A 15,778-nucleotide genomic window follows, 5' to 3' on the forward strand; every position below is an offset into this window, starting at 1 on the left:
TTATATTTTCATATAGTATAACTTGAATATAACATGAAAGATATTCAAAACATTAAAACAATCGACAGGATATTGAAAACAAAATATAATTGTAGTTCTAGCAATAATTTAGTTATTCAGTGTACAAGTAAAACATCCTTGGGTCAACATCTTATATTTAAATTGTAAGAATTCGATACTTTATGGTTACAAAATATTCTAAAAATATTTTCCCCCTATTAATTATTAACTTTTGTAAAATTTAACACGGTTTATAATTAATTATAAAAGGAATTACATTTTTAATATCGTGAAGGCTTTTAAATTTTTTTCTTACATGTTCATAAGTGAAAGTCACCATAAATAAATATATTGTAAAGTTTACTAGGGAACTAATTTACTGACTATATTTTTTTAAATTTATTTACTAGTTAATAATATTTGTATATCTGGAGATGTCTTTTCTAACTACAAAGATATTTTTTTTACTAGTATTAAAATAATGCTGAGAATTGAAAGATCGTTAATGTGGTTGGCTGTGGTTTTGTAGACGTCGTACTGACTGATGTATTTGTGACGTGGATGCTCTTCTGTAGTAATAGTCGTCTGTTGGAAACATTGTATTGCTATGAGTTGGTTAATTTATTTGATGTTTGAAAATGTTACATGAAAATGTGAAATGTTACATGCTGTTTTAGATTAATTATTAGTGCTCATTTATTGGTCATTTTATACTGCTTATGAACAGATAACTTTAAAATGCTTACTAAATTTGAAACGAAATCGGCTCGTGTAAAGGGTCTTTCTTTCCACCCTAAAAGACCATGGGTTTTGTCAAGTTTGCATAATGGTGTTATACAGTTATGGGACTACCGTATGTGTACATTACTGGACAAGTTCGATGAACATGATGGACCAGTGAGAGGTATATGTTTTCATAACCAGCAACCCATATTTGTATCAGGAGGAGATGACTACAAAATCAAGGTATGGAACTATAAGCAACGAAGGTGCATTTTTACACTTCTGGGTCACTTAGATTATATTCGTACAACTGTGTTTCATCATGAATATCCATGGATTCTTAGCGCATCTGATGACCAAACAATCCGTATTTGGAATTGGCAAAGTCGCACTTGTATCTGTGTCTTAACTGGCCATAATCATTATGTCATGTGTGCACAATTTCATCCTACAGATGACATTGTGGTGTCTGCGTCTCTAGATCAGACTGTAAGGGTATGGGATATCTCTGGCTTAAGAAAGAAGAATGTAGCTCCAGGACCTGGTGGTCTTGATGAACATTTGAAAAATCCTTCGGCAACAGATTTATTTGGTCAGGCAGATGCTGTTGTAAAACATGTTCTTGAAGGTCATGATCGTGGTGTTAATTGGGCTTGTTTTCACCCAACTCTACCCTTGATAGTTTCAGGTGCTGATGATAGGCAGATAAAACTGTGGCGAATGAATGAAGCAAAAGCTTGGGAAGTTGATACCTGCAGAGGGCACTATAACAATGTATCTTGTGTCCTTTTCCATCCACGTCAAGAATTAATTTTGTCCAACAGTGAAGACAAAAGCATCAGAGTCTGGGACATGACTAAAAGAACTTGTTTACATACGTTCCGAAGGGAACATGAACGATTTTGGGTCCTAGCTGCTCATCCAACCCTTAATCTCTTTGCTGCAGGTCATGATTCTGGTATGGTTATTTTCAAATTGGAAAGAGAACGCCCAGCTTATGCAGTTCATGCTAACATGCTTCTTTACATCAAAGATAGATTTCTACGTAAACTTGACTTTACTACAAGTAAGGATATGCCCATAATGCAATTACGAGGTGGAGGGAAAACTCCAGTTTACAGCATTGGATATAACATGGCTGAGAGTGCACTTCTGGTTTGTTGTCGAAATAGCAATGTTGATAATTCAACCTATGACTTGTATAGCGTTCCAAGAGAACACACTGATGGTCATACTGTTGAAACAGCAGAGAGTAAACGGTCTACAGGTGTTACTGCAATTTGGGTAGCTAGAAACAGATTTGCAGTTCTTGATAGAAGTCACTCATTAGTTATCAAAAACTTGAAAAATGAAGTAACAAAGAAAGTAGATCAGCCTTCCTGTGATGAAATTTTTTATGCTGGTACAGGTATGCTACTTCTGAGAGATCCAGATAATGTCACACTGTTTGATGTTCAACAAAAGAGAACCTTGGCTCAAGTAAAAATTTCAAAGTGCCGTTATGTTGTTTGGTCATCGGACATGAGTAATGTAGCTTTGCTAGCCAAACACACCGTTATTATTTGCAATAGAAAAATGGAGGGTCTTTGCTCAATTCATGAAAATACCCGAGTCAAGTCTGGAGCTTGGGATGAGTCTGGCGTATTTATCTATACTACAAGTAATCATATTAAGTATGCAATTTGCAATGGAGATCATGGAATTATTCGTACTCTAGACCTTCCCATATATATCACCAAGGTAAAGGGAAATCAAGTCTTTTGCTTAGATCGTGAATGCCGTCCAATGGTTCTCAGTATTGACCCAACTGAGTATCGCTTTAAATTAGCCCTCATCAATAGGAAATATGACGAAGTTCTACATATGGTCCGTAATGCACGTTTGGTTGGCCAATCTATTATTGCATATTTACAGCAAAAAGGCTATCCTGAAGTTGCATTACATTTTGTCAAGGATGATAAGACAAGGTTTGCTTTAGCTTTGGAGTGTGGTAACATTGAAGTTGCTTTAGAATCGGCTCGTGCTCTAGAAGACAAAAACTGTTGGGAACGACTTGGACAAGCTGCTCTGATGCAAGGAAACCATCAAGTTGTGGAAATGTGCTATCAAAGAACAAAGAATTTTGACAAGCTCACATTTTTGTATTTGATAACTGGAAACTTAGACAAACTGCGGAAAATGACAAAAATTGCAGAAATTCGCAAAGATCTCTCAGGTCAGTATCAAGGAGCACTTCTGTTAGGTGATGTAGCTGAACGAATAAAAATTTTGAAGAATTGTGGTCAAAACTCATTAGCTTATTTGACTGCAGCAACACATGGGATGGATGAAGAAATGAATGCCTTAAAAAGTGTTTGTGATGGTAACCTTCCTCAGGTTCCACAAAATGCCCGATTGCTAAAGCCACCTATACCTATTGCTCAAGCTGAAACCAACTGGCCATTGCTAACGGTATCTAAGGGATTCTTTGAGGGTGCAATAATGGGAGTAGGGAAAGGGAGTGCTGCTCTTGCAAGTACAGCTCTAGCTGCTGATGATGCAGGTGGTGAGGGTTGGGGAGAAGATGCAGAATTGGGAATGGATGATAGAATGCCTGGTGATGAAGACCCAGAAGAAGTTGCTGCATCTGCCCCTGAGGAAGGTGGAGGCTGGGATGTAGGTGATGAAGATGTTGAACTACCACCCGACCTTGCAGGAAGTTCTCCATCTGTAGAAGAAGGCTACTTTGTGGCTCCCACTATTGGAGTGTCCCAAAGCAAAGTTTGGGCAACCAACTCGCAACTACCTATCGACCACGTTATGGCAGGTAGTTTTGAAACAGCTTTCCGTCTTTTGCATGACCAAGTGGGAGTCACAGAGTTTTCACAGTTCCAACATCTGTTCATGGCTGCATTCAGTCAGTCTCGAACCAGTTATTCATGTCTACCTAGTTGTCCTTCACAGTTTGCCTATCCTCATCGTAACTGGAAAGAGGCAGGTCCTAAAGGAGGTCATCCTGCAGTTTGGATTAAGTTAAGTGACTTGGTAGTTCGTTTGCAGCAATGTTATCAACTTACTACTGCAGGAAAATTTTCCGAAGCTATAGAAAAACTCAGAAGCCTTCTTTTGAGCATTCCTCTCCTTGTTGTAGACACTAGACAAGACATCGCTGAAGCTCAACAGCTTTTGCAAATATGTAGAGAGTACATATTGGGGTTACAAATGGAGACTACTCGTAAAGAACTGCCCAAGAATACACTTGAAGAGCAGAAGAAAGTTTGTGAACTGGCTGCTTACTTCACACATTGCAATCTTCAACCGGTCCATCAGATTTTGACTCTTCGCACAGCCATCAATCTCTTCTTCAAGCTAAAGAACTACAAATCAGCAGCATCATTTGCACGCCGGCTTTTGGAACTTGGGCCACGTCCAGAAGTAGCTGCACAGGCTCGTAAGATGTTGCAAGCTTGTGACAAGAATCTAGTTGACGAGCACTCTCTTGCCTATGATGAACATAACCCCTTCAGCATCTGTGGAAAAAGCTACAGTCCAATTTACCGAGGGAAACCAGAGGAGAAATGTCCACTTTGTGGTGCTTCATTCCAGCCTCAATACAAGGGCAACGTTTGTAACGTCTGTGGTGTAGCAGAGATTGGCCGAGACGTCATGGGGCTGAGAATCAGCCCTTTGCAGTTCAGATAAGTTCATAAGTGTTTATTATATATTCAATTTACTTGTGTCTAACTTATTTTCTGAATCTATGTTTGTTTTTTGGAGTTTATGGAAGAGTATATTTTATTTGTCGCAGTTATTGTAGGCTAATACATATTGGACAGTATTTTTTACACCTGATTGGTTGATTGGTCATTTTTATGGAATAATTTGATCAGTCACAAAACTAGCATTCTCATTTTTAAATATATTTTATTAGTTATATATAATTATTGCCCTGTAATTCTTCTGTCAACAATTAACTGCTGAGTAACAACCTCACTATATCAAGCATGTAATGATTATTGGTTCATATAATTATTTTAAAGTTAAATTTTCAAATGCCAAATACAATTTTTTATTTTCCTTACTATTGTAGTCTCACAATTCATTTTTACCCAAAATATATATGTATTGTTCCTATTGATAGTTACATCATTAGGCTACATTGGTGATCCTGAAGTTAATTTAAATCTTTTTCAAAGATTTTACTTATCTAATTTATGCATAAAAACCATTATTATAACCTCTTAATGAAATAGTTGTACCTATAACTAACTGTATTGGGATTTGTCCATTTTATGGTTTTGTATTACATGGTTATAACTGCTTTTTCCAATGTATAAGTTGTATGTGCTTATAAACTAACCATTCAGTCATTTTAGTAAATAAGTTATATTTTTGTATTTAAACTAAAATGTGTTCGTTCTTCAGTAAATTAAAACTCCTTATGTCCAGTCTTGAAATACATTCATGATTATATGACAAAAATTTGGGTAGGCCTATTGTTGTAAAAAGGAATCGTAGTTGTGGATTTAACTAGAAGATTGTATTTTAATATTAATAACTGCATATTTACAGTCTACAAGTTGCACTTACAAACCTAGCTTTCTGGAACTTGCATTAAGTTGCCTAGACATATGTGTATTAATTCCATTAAGGCTAATATATTTTATTCTAAATTATATGTGAAAAAATATTTATTATGTTCAATTGTTTTTTGATTCTCCAGAAATATTGATTTATAATGAATAAATAAGTTTAATAACTTGGAAGAAATAGATTTTTTTTATTTAACCTTACCTAAAACAACTTTTAATATGATGGACCCCTATGATATTTTTCAAACATAAGTAGACCTACATCTGGTACGTTCATGGTTAAGAGGATCAGAGGTTAAGAGAAATTGCTACTGACTCTTGTACTGTTTTGTGCGCAAAGTCTGGTTTTGTGGGTTTTTGTTTTCTACATTAATATTTCAGGAATCAAATATATACAGGGAGCATCAGACTACCCGTGTAGTATGTTTAGCTGCTGTACTAATTAATTTTAACATATTTTCTCTCTCCTTTTCCCATAATTCGACCTCACAGAAACCAATTGCATTATTTTCAACTTTGTCAAAAGGGCCTAACTTCGATGGTAGGAATGCTTTTTGGGAATTTCAAATGTAAACATGGCTTGTGTGATACATCAGTTTAACCCTACAACTGGCGATCATTTCACCCAGTAGTGACCGTCTGTTTTAGAGTTTCATGCAAAGTATTAAACAAAACTTTATTAAAAATATAAATTAGGAGCAATATGTATAAATATATTTTCTTCATCATTAAATAAAAAATAATACTTTTATTTAAAGTAGGCCATAACAAAATTTTATATAAAAATATTTTAAGTGAAATGCAAGTTTTGCACAAATATTTTTTCAAAATTGGAGATGACAATGCTTATCAAAACAAGTTAATGTAAGAAATATGTAAATTTGAGATAGCCCTTTTGTGTCAAATGTTATCTAGTTTTAAGAAAACAAACTTTGTATACATATACAGAACTATGATAAAGCTAAAACAAAAAGCAGTTATGTGCATAAATTATGAAAATTGGATGTATACATAAAAGTTTGGTAAAACAAGTTTTGCTAATACAATTTTACATGAATATATGTTGTATTGCATATTTTCCCACTCAGAATGAAATTAACTATACACAGCAATAAAATAAATTCTATAACTCATTTTTTGTAAAGAATTACTTTTTGTTAGTATTAAAAAATTGTATAAAACATTTTCATACGACAAAGTATAATAGTGCAGTCATTGAAGCGAAAAATACGGTCTTACCTCCGAATTTTTTTACTGTGAACCGATTTGCATGAAATTTTGGAATTAGGCTCATCTTACCCTTAACTTCAAAAGTGAAAATGATCTGAACTCCGCCTATTATTTTTAAGGGGTGTAAACAACCCCTTAATGGGAAAATTGAAATTGAGCCATTTTATCGCTAGAAAACATGTATAATAGTAAGTGGTGAAATTGTAAAGTGTTTTCTAACACAATTACCTCATATTAAAATCATTTTCAACCCCTTGAAAATCTTGCAACCTTTGCAAACAACCCCTAAATTGAAAAAATCACAAAAAAATACTTTGGTATGACATAAAAAGATGTAAGTATAGAATAAGTAATATTTTATATTCTCTATAATAATTATCAAATTTTTAACCCCCTTTCAACCCTTGAAAACTACCCCTTGATAAAAAATTAAAAACAAATTTTTGTAAAATAAAAAGGATTTAAATATTATTCCACACTCTCAATATGATTATCATATTCTTAAGCTTTTCTACCCTTAAAACTACCCCTAAATTAAAACAGTAAATATATATGATTATATATTTAAAAATAATTTAATTTAGAGTAAAAAATTACTATTTATTGAATAAATTATTTACAAATTATATAAAATTCACTCAAATGTGTTATATATACATATAAGAACGTTGGTATGTATTCATGCCTACGTTTCAAAAATATGTGAGCCATATTATGTATATATGTACACATTACAATAGGTTTGGGTCTCTATTATACTGCGTACTTTCACATTGCTCCAGATATTCACACTCCGAAATTTTCAGTTACTAAGTAGAAAAAAAATATGATAAGTTTTTGGACCATAACTCCTTCAAGTTTCATGCTATCACAATTTATAAAAAAACCATTGTAAAGGTAATTAAGAGAGCTACAACATCCTTCATTGCAATATGTAGTAAAAAAACCTTTTTCTCAAACGGTGAAGGGTTAAAGGGTTTAAGAGAGGCTGTGATTGCGCTGCCACGCGCTCTTTAAACAATCATATCTCTGTCAATTTTTGTTTGACAGAAAAAACAAAAAACCCAAATTGTTTTTCAGAAAAATACCTAAATTTTTCATTCTTACCCTTTTAGACGTATATGTCGTCATTTTGGAGATATTATGAAAAAGATAGTTTTCTTTTTAATTTGAATTTTTTTTAATCGTGACTTTTTTTTAAAAATATGTATCCTGAAGCACTCAAACTGATAAAATCTATGAAACTCTTCATAATAAAGTTAGTTCTAGGCGGAATACGATTAGTTTTAATTTTGGTGGAAATGGCACTTATGAAACACATTGATTTAAAAGAAAAAACATTGGATGCTCCTCTTATTTTCAATACAGCTCACTTATTTTACGTGCAGAAAGACTTTTAATAGTGCTCATTTTAAAGCTTATTTCAAGCACTACAAAACCCTTTTTTATTAGAATGCCTAAAATGCATCTGCTCGCCGCTAGATGGCATTGACCACATCGATTAAATTTCAGACACAATAAAAAACTGCTTTGATCTTTAATATCTAGCCTAATATTGCACTTAGAATACTTTATAAAAACCCAAATTGTTTATTTATTTACCTGCTACAATTTTGTTATTTATAATATTTTCAATAAAACGTATATTTTTGGAGATATTTGCAAAAAAACCGATGAAAAACGTGAAAAAATGCGAATTTTAAATTGCCAATAACTTGAAAATTATTGGATTTTTCGAAAAACTGTATAGATGATTTTTTGCTTAAAATTAGGCCTTCTATCGATATCCGAGGTTATTTAGAAGAAAAAACAATTCACCCCCGAGAAGGGGTGGCAACCACCCCCAGGGTGGTTGCGGAGTTCAAATCATTTTCACTTTTAAAGTTAAGGGTAAGATGGACCTAATTCCAAAATTGTATGCAATTCGGTTCACAGTAAAAAAATTCGGACCAATAATGCTTCAATGACTGCACTATAAGATATTTTTGAAATTGTACTATATCAAAATTTATGGTTTATACAACTGATAGAAAATTTGATGTAGTTTTTTAAAAACATAAACTAAGTCTAAATATATGGAATAATACCAGATTTACAAAAGAAAATGAGATGATGCACACCAGTCAGAAAAAAAAATTGAAATCCACAATAACATACACAGTGTTACTAAATTAGCTAATCTTCATTTATATCAGCCTGTAGCTGAATTAGAATGAGTAATATGATTATCAAACAGGCATATCAATATTATATCATTTCACTAAGAGTTTGTCTATATCTGACCCATCACTGGATAATTTTCTGAGACCTACTCCACCCCCTCAAATCATTTGAGGTCAGAACACATTCATTATGTAGGTGTAGCCTACAACAAATCGCTTTTTTATCAGCAATATTTTAGAAAAACATATTACAAAGACTAAATTTTTTCTACAACTACATAGATTACTCAAATAACCGTTTATATGTGACAAACAATGATCCAAACAGTTATCATAGATATATATATATAAGAGTGAGACACATTCTACACATAATAAGATGTGATTATGTGAGAGAATGTTTGATCGACAAAATTATGTTGATTAACACTACAGAAATGGCAAAAGGCAACAAAATATTTTTCATTAATACTTCAAGAGTTAAAGGTGTAATTACACTGAGCATTTCAATGCAAATAAAAGTTAATTATCATTAACCCTATTTACAGGGTTTACCAAAACGTTTAAAAATTAAGTACTGTTTTAGCCTAACTGAATATGGAACAGTGCAATATTTTGCCCCAAGCTTATTATTGAGCTATTCTTTAAGTAAAAGTGTGGTAAGATTACGTTTCATTAAATGTTCTTAATTTAAAAATGCTCAAACTTAAAGAATACGAAAAGGCATACATTTAAAATTCTTAAATAGCAATGTGATATAAACTGTACTCCAAATAAAAGGTCTTTTAAAAAAAACATTATTTTATTCAAACTTTTTACATGCCTCGTACTGTTTAAAAATTGGAAGCTTAAAAACAATTATGTATGTAGGTTCACAAAAAATTTTTTAATATACTAAAGTACTCTTTGCAATGTAATGGATAAAAAATAATTCTTATATTATTTTAATAAAAATTCAAATGATCATAGAATGTGAGTACAACAAAATAAAAGTAACACATTAATATCTGTATTTTAGGAGTTGTATACAAATTATAATTATATGGTTTATTTTGAGACCAATTACATCATACTAACATGTTGACTGCAGATGCCACCCGCCTTACAGCTCAGAATAAGGTTGATTATGACAGGCCCTCAACCGTTCTGCGGTGTTCCAAGGTGTGAATCCTCTAGGGTTGTCTCAAAATGGATTCGCGCGGAGCATGAGAGAAGGTGAAATTAAATGAAATGAAAAATGACTTTATTTACAGAGGCGAAGTTAGGACTTAAAAGTCCTCTCTACCAAGGAGGTGGAGGTTGCATCCGGGTTTGAGAGTGAGTAGAATGGTATTACAGTCACCTTCCTCCAGGGTGGCTTCGGACCTTCTCTCATTACAGTAGATCAATTTCTTCTAAGGTCATTGGTCTCATTACGGGGCATGGTCACCTGAGGAAGCATCTTCACAGAGTCGGCATCCTTCAGGAGGATCCGCTCTGTGGAAGGTGTAATGAGCCGGAGGAGACTGCTGAGCACCTGCTCTTTGGTTGCCCTGCAATAGCAAGAGAGCAGTATGCCATCTTTGGTAGTTTGGACAGGGGTGGTGAATTTTTTCAGGAGGACTTGATAGGTTGTTTTTGGCCGTTTGTTGAACTGCTGAAGTTGTAGACTGGTGGGCCTCATGGTGTGTTTCCGGGGTGCGCAAAAAGCCCTTGAGGCTTAAGTGCATGGCAGTAGGCCGCCCCAAGGGGGAAAAAAAGGTTGAGAGCATTCAGTGTCACTTAGTATAAACCAGCAATGAAGGTGTTAGTGTTAACCCGCCAAATGTTGAATATATTTTTCTTAGTACTAAGCCATCTTTACTATCCTGCACATACTACTCAACTTATTTATTTACTGTTCACTTTTTCTCATAAAATTGAAACTTACTATACATCATTTTATTCAGGAAACTATAGTGAATAATACAAAAATACATATAAACAGAATTGTTTTAAATTTTTAATTTAGTGCCTATTTATTGGAGAACATTACATATAACCTATCAATTATATACAAAATGTTCTATATTTAGTTTTGATTAAAAAAATATTAAACGTTTGTTTGTTGTACAGGACAAACCAACAGACAAAACAAACAAGAAACAAAGATGAAAACTAGTGCTGATTCAATACACCTAAACTAATTTGCGTAACAGCAATAACAGCTGCAGTAAGATTGTTCTATATACAAACAATTGTGTATTATTTCAATATAACATTTAATTCTGAATAATAGTATTTAAAATATATTTTGATACAACAAGAATTAATCCTACTAATGGTAATTTTATCATGTAGTCTCAGGCTCTTTTGGAGATTTGCATAAGTGTTTCTTTTAATTCACTAAAAATACAAATAAGAAGTAATACATTTTTTCATAATGAAATGGACAATAATATGAATTTTAAAACAGGCCAATGTTGTATTCAAATTTCATCTACTCGTACTTTTAGAAAACAAGTTTATGTTATTACTAATCCTACAAACCAAAAACCAGGTACGAGAAAAATGTGATGAAAAATAGGTGTATATATTTCAGGTGTTTTTTGAATTAACATTTTAGAAATATAATTGTACAGAATATATGTAAAATTGCATATAGCTGTATAGCTCAAATTCTTAACCCTGATCCAGTGGTACCTAAATCACGGCAATAAGTTGATGGAATTTATTATAAGAAGTTATTAAGCAAGGGCATGTTTGTTTATTAGAAGTAAGTTGATTAACATGAGTAGGTTTAACAAAAGCTTTTTGTTTAGTAAACTCCCTGTAGCACTTGAAGGGTCAATAAGAGATCGTGAGCTTTCCATTGCACTGTGATGTCTATTCGTTTTGTCGTGTTACAAACAAAAGGTTTATTCAATATTTGGGTTGTTTTTAAAGTAAAACGTAGAAAGATTGCTCTATGCACTCATGGAACTGAAAGTATTAATTTGGAGATTATGAGAATTACAAATCAGCTGAATCAGACAGTGTGGCTCATTATTAGCTGACTGTCGGATTTGTTGAAGTGACTGCTTCTTTTGGTGGACTATAACCTTTAATTATTTGACTTTTTCAAAGATAAACTGAATTTAGCAATGTCCAACGATAAAAAATTAAGTACAATAAGATACGGAACAGCAATAGATGTTGTGTTTACAAGATACTTATCAAGATTTTATTCCAGAATTTGTATATTTTATGTCAGTTATCATAAACCCATAATTTCATTTTAAAAATATAATAACAATGAAAATGAAATAATTATTTAGGATATACAAGGTTGTAGTGAAAATGATTCAGGGGTCATTCCACAAAATCATCTGGAACATGTTGGATTTGTCACTCACCATCTCAGATTTTGATGAAACTACATTTTAATCCTTCCATAGAGATAAGGAAAAATACTGAATTTACATTCAAACCTCAACTTGTTTTTGTTTCATAGGTAGTTAAAGTTTGGGCAAAATGAGTGTTTTTACATATTTCAAGAACTCCAGACAAGCTTATACTTTCATTAAAAAAATTTTTATCTTCACCATTTATTGTGCCCAATATTAAGAAAACTGTACTGATTTCAGAAAAAAATATAAACTGTAGCCAACTTTATTTATGTGGCTTAACAAATATATTTGAGGTAATTCTTATCTGTTCTTAGGGAACACTGGAATACTTCAAAACACCGTAAAGTAAGCCTCCTTTTATCTCTATTTTCTATAGAGATGAGATGGTCTTTCAAAGGAGTATTTCTTAACCACTTTTTCAGAAACATAGGCTATTATTTCTGCCTCAGAGAACAAGTGGAATTACCTACTTGTGCTTCGAAGAAAGTGGGCTTAATCACCTTTTTACTCAGAAGCGTCATTGCACTTAATGCAGCAATCTTCTTCAGTTCCTTCTTCAGAGGAGTTTATCCCAGTAACACTTCAAGAGCTAGATTTGGACAAGAGCTCATTACCGCGGTAATGATTATGCAAGCTTTAAAGACTGTAGTCTTTTGGCTGCTGTTTTTTGTTCTATTTTCGGCCACCACACAAGAGCTTCATATCTGACCATTGGTTTTATTATGGCTTTAAAGCTTCAGTGTATCGTTTTGGGTTTTTAGTCCCCATTTATATCTGAAGAATCTTTTGCAGGTCCTATGATCCTTTTTGGCTTTGGATATAATGTTTTTGATATGAGGGTTCCATGTGAGTTTGTTGTCTAGAACTACATCGGAATATTTTATTCCAGTATCTTCCCGAACAGGTTGAAAATTCCTTTTTTGGTTAAGGTTATTGTACTATATGATGAGTTAATCCTCAGACCCTTCCCATGATACAAGTTGCTTATAAAATTAAGGGCATCTTAAGAGAGGCATTCCAATGTGTCTTTATTTCTTTCCATGACCATAAGCACTAGGTCGTCAGCATAACATTGTAGATTTATTCCCCTTTTCTCTGCTTTTGTCAAGAAATTGTCAACCACCAACGCCACAAAAGGGGAGAGTTTTCCTTAAGAGCACCCTTTTCAGGCCGATTTCTCTCTGAGCTTTGCTATTACTTGTTGACTTTTTAGGGGGAGGCTACAATCCACGAGACAGCATTTGTTGGAACTTCTATCATTCAGGTCTGCCTCCATGGATTTGTATGCTACTCGGTCGAAAGCTCCTCAATGTACATAAAGACACTGACTAGGGCTTTCTTTGAGAGTGTTCCTTCTTATATTCACTTAGGGCATTATTGTACAGGAACCATTTGTCTGTCCTTCTTGCCTAGTTGAATAATTTTCTTGTTTTATTTTTATGTGTTTCTAACCTCCTTATCCACCAAGGCATATCTTTCTTAGCTTGATGCTTCTGAGGGGGCAGATTTTCTCATAGGCCTTAATTATGGCATTTTTATCCTTTGTGCTGACCTTTCTAGTTCAAACTCGTTTTTCTGATAGATTTCTTTTCCTACCAACTCTTCCACTAGGATCTATCTATCTCTCCATATTCCCTCCAATTAGTAGATTTAGAAACCCTCTATGTTACATTCCTCTCTGCTCTGACCTCTGCTACTGGCTTGTGATAGAGATCTCAAAGTTTCACTGTTGATTTTCTTTCATAAAGATTTTAAAACAATGTGTAACTTGATGAGGGTTTTCATGTAAAAATTTTGAGTTGGGTCCATTTTTTAAAATTTGTGTGATAATCTAGTGATACTAACCGTATAGTGTAGTTTTGTACCCTACAGATATATACTAAGTTACGTTTTTCTAGGTGCGTTCAATAAAAAGTTTATGGAGTATCCATATTTTGATACACCCTATATTAATAAATGTTTAGATTATGGTGCTTTTGGGTTCTGAGGATCATGATCGGAGAAAGTACAAACAGTCCTCTGGAAATTGTGTCATGAGGGTGACAGCATTAGGCAGATTTCTATGGAATCCTACCTAATAACTAAAAATACTAGCACAATAATGGGAACTCATCCACTAGACAAAATCATGCTGGATGCAAAATATGGAAAATGACTGTTGCTTAGATAAATAATTAGATAATCGACACTCATCTAGTTCATACATTCAGTAGAGCAGCATCTTCTTCCTGTGTATCATTTTATTTGTATTAGATCATATAATTATCTAAATAAAGGGTTTAAAGCATGTCAACACAGAACTGTTAACAAAGATCATCTCGACTTGGTTCAGTATTATTCTGAAAGAAAATCACTACTACAACACAGAATACACAAACACTAAGCAACAGAACTTCCTGCTGCCTAGTGGATATTATCAGAACTAGGACTTGGTTCATTATTACACTGAAATTTTACATAGTTGGTACCTGCTATAGCGTTGCTAACTCAAAAATTACAATAAGTGGACTTGGTCTACTTGTATTCTGAGCCCTCCAATTGTCTAGCTAAATATAAATAAGGAATCATAATGTGTTCATTGTTAAAAAAATGAAATAGTTCATATGTGCTTCTTTTAAATAGTTATGTATATAGTTCAAAACAACAAACAATAGGTACTAATGATATAAACAGCTAAATGATATTAAAAATGAAATAGTTGCTTATTTAATTATAGTTATTTTGTATATAGTTCAAAGCAACAAACCATAGGTATTAATTATATAAACAGCTATATATCAAATATATGTAATTTAACTAAGAACTCTGAGAAAAACTAAATATGGAGTTGAAAGTAGTGTTTCATTAAAGAGTATTTTTTAAGATTAAATTTTAAACTGTTATTTAGTGTTCGTTTACATTACTTCCACCAAGACTGTTTTCACCCAATCAGAGTAACTAGATTTACGTCTATGATAATTTTCATAATCTACACCCATAGGATATCCTTATGCTTAATGATCCAGTTGGGTCCAACAGGGAGATCATACACTCTTGCTGAAAATGATTTAAACCAAACCCAAAAGACATTTTAAACAACTTTTTTGTAGGAAATCTAATTTTGGCTTGATACTTTATTCTTTCTCAGGGTATTATAAAATTATGTTTGATTGAAAACAGCTGTTTTTATTTTAGCGCTCGTCTTTTGTGGCTTTTACCTACAATATATACAAAATAACTAGTATTAAAAACAACCATCATATAAGTTTTTTTTTTAACTATTAACTTGTAAGTAAATTCTTTATTTATATCTGGCCAGTGAATTTACAATAAACTTTTTAGTAAAATATTTCAATTGACATTTTTTTTTTGAAAAAATTCAAATAAAAAATACCTAGCTCTTTGTTAGATAGGTATTATTATTCACTAAAACGGGTGGAAATTCATTTAAAGTGTCTGAAATAATCTTTTAAATTAAATCTAATAAATCCACCCCCATCCTATTATATATTTTACTGGTAATAATCTTTTTAATAAATCCACCCCAATCCTATTATATATTTTACTGGTATTTACTGCAGTAAAAAGAATTCATGAACATTTAAAATCTGCACCTTATAAAAGAAACAAAAATCAAATCTTTATATGTATTTTGAGTTTTTTTCATCATAACCCATGTTGTGTTGCATATCGTTGGAAAGAATATGCTGCAAAATTACACCACTGCCAGGTGTCAAATAGGAGAACCCCTAGAGTAATTCCAAAA

At 32.8% G+C, this 15,778-nt stretch overlaps 1 protein-coding gene across 1 annotated transcript; it reads left to right on the forward strand.

Annotated features, from left to right (window-relative positions):
• Positions 1–520: 520 nt before the first annotated feature.
• On the forward strand, positions 521–4,784 carry LOC124371189 (coatomer subunit alpha). Its single transcript, XM_046829518.1, has one exon. It carries the CDS (start codon positions 739–741, stop codon positions 4,402–4,404), a length of 3,666 nt encoding a protein of 1,221 aa, XP_046685474.1. The 5' UTR covers positions 521–738; the 3' UTR covers positions 4,405–4,784.
• The last annotated feature ends 10,994 nt before the right edge of the window (positions 4,785–15,778 follow it).

Source organism: Homalodisca vitripennis, chromosome 1, assembly GCF_021130785.1.
Source record: "Homalodisca vitripennis isolate AUS2020 chromosome 1, UT_GWSS_2.1, whole genome shotgun sequence".
NCBI lineage: Eukaryota > Metazoa > Arthropoda > Insecta > Hemiptera > Cicadellidae > Homalodisca > Homalodisca vitripennis.

Bases quoted from the DNA above. Each gene is read 5' to 3' on its own strand.
- LOC124371189 (XM_046829518.1), top strand. From the start codon at position 739: ATGCTTACTAAATTTGAAACGAAATCGGCTCGTGTAAAGGGTCTTTCT.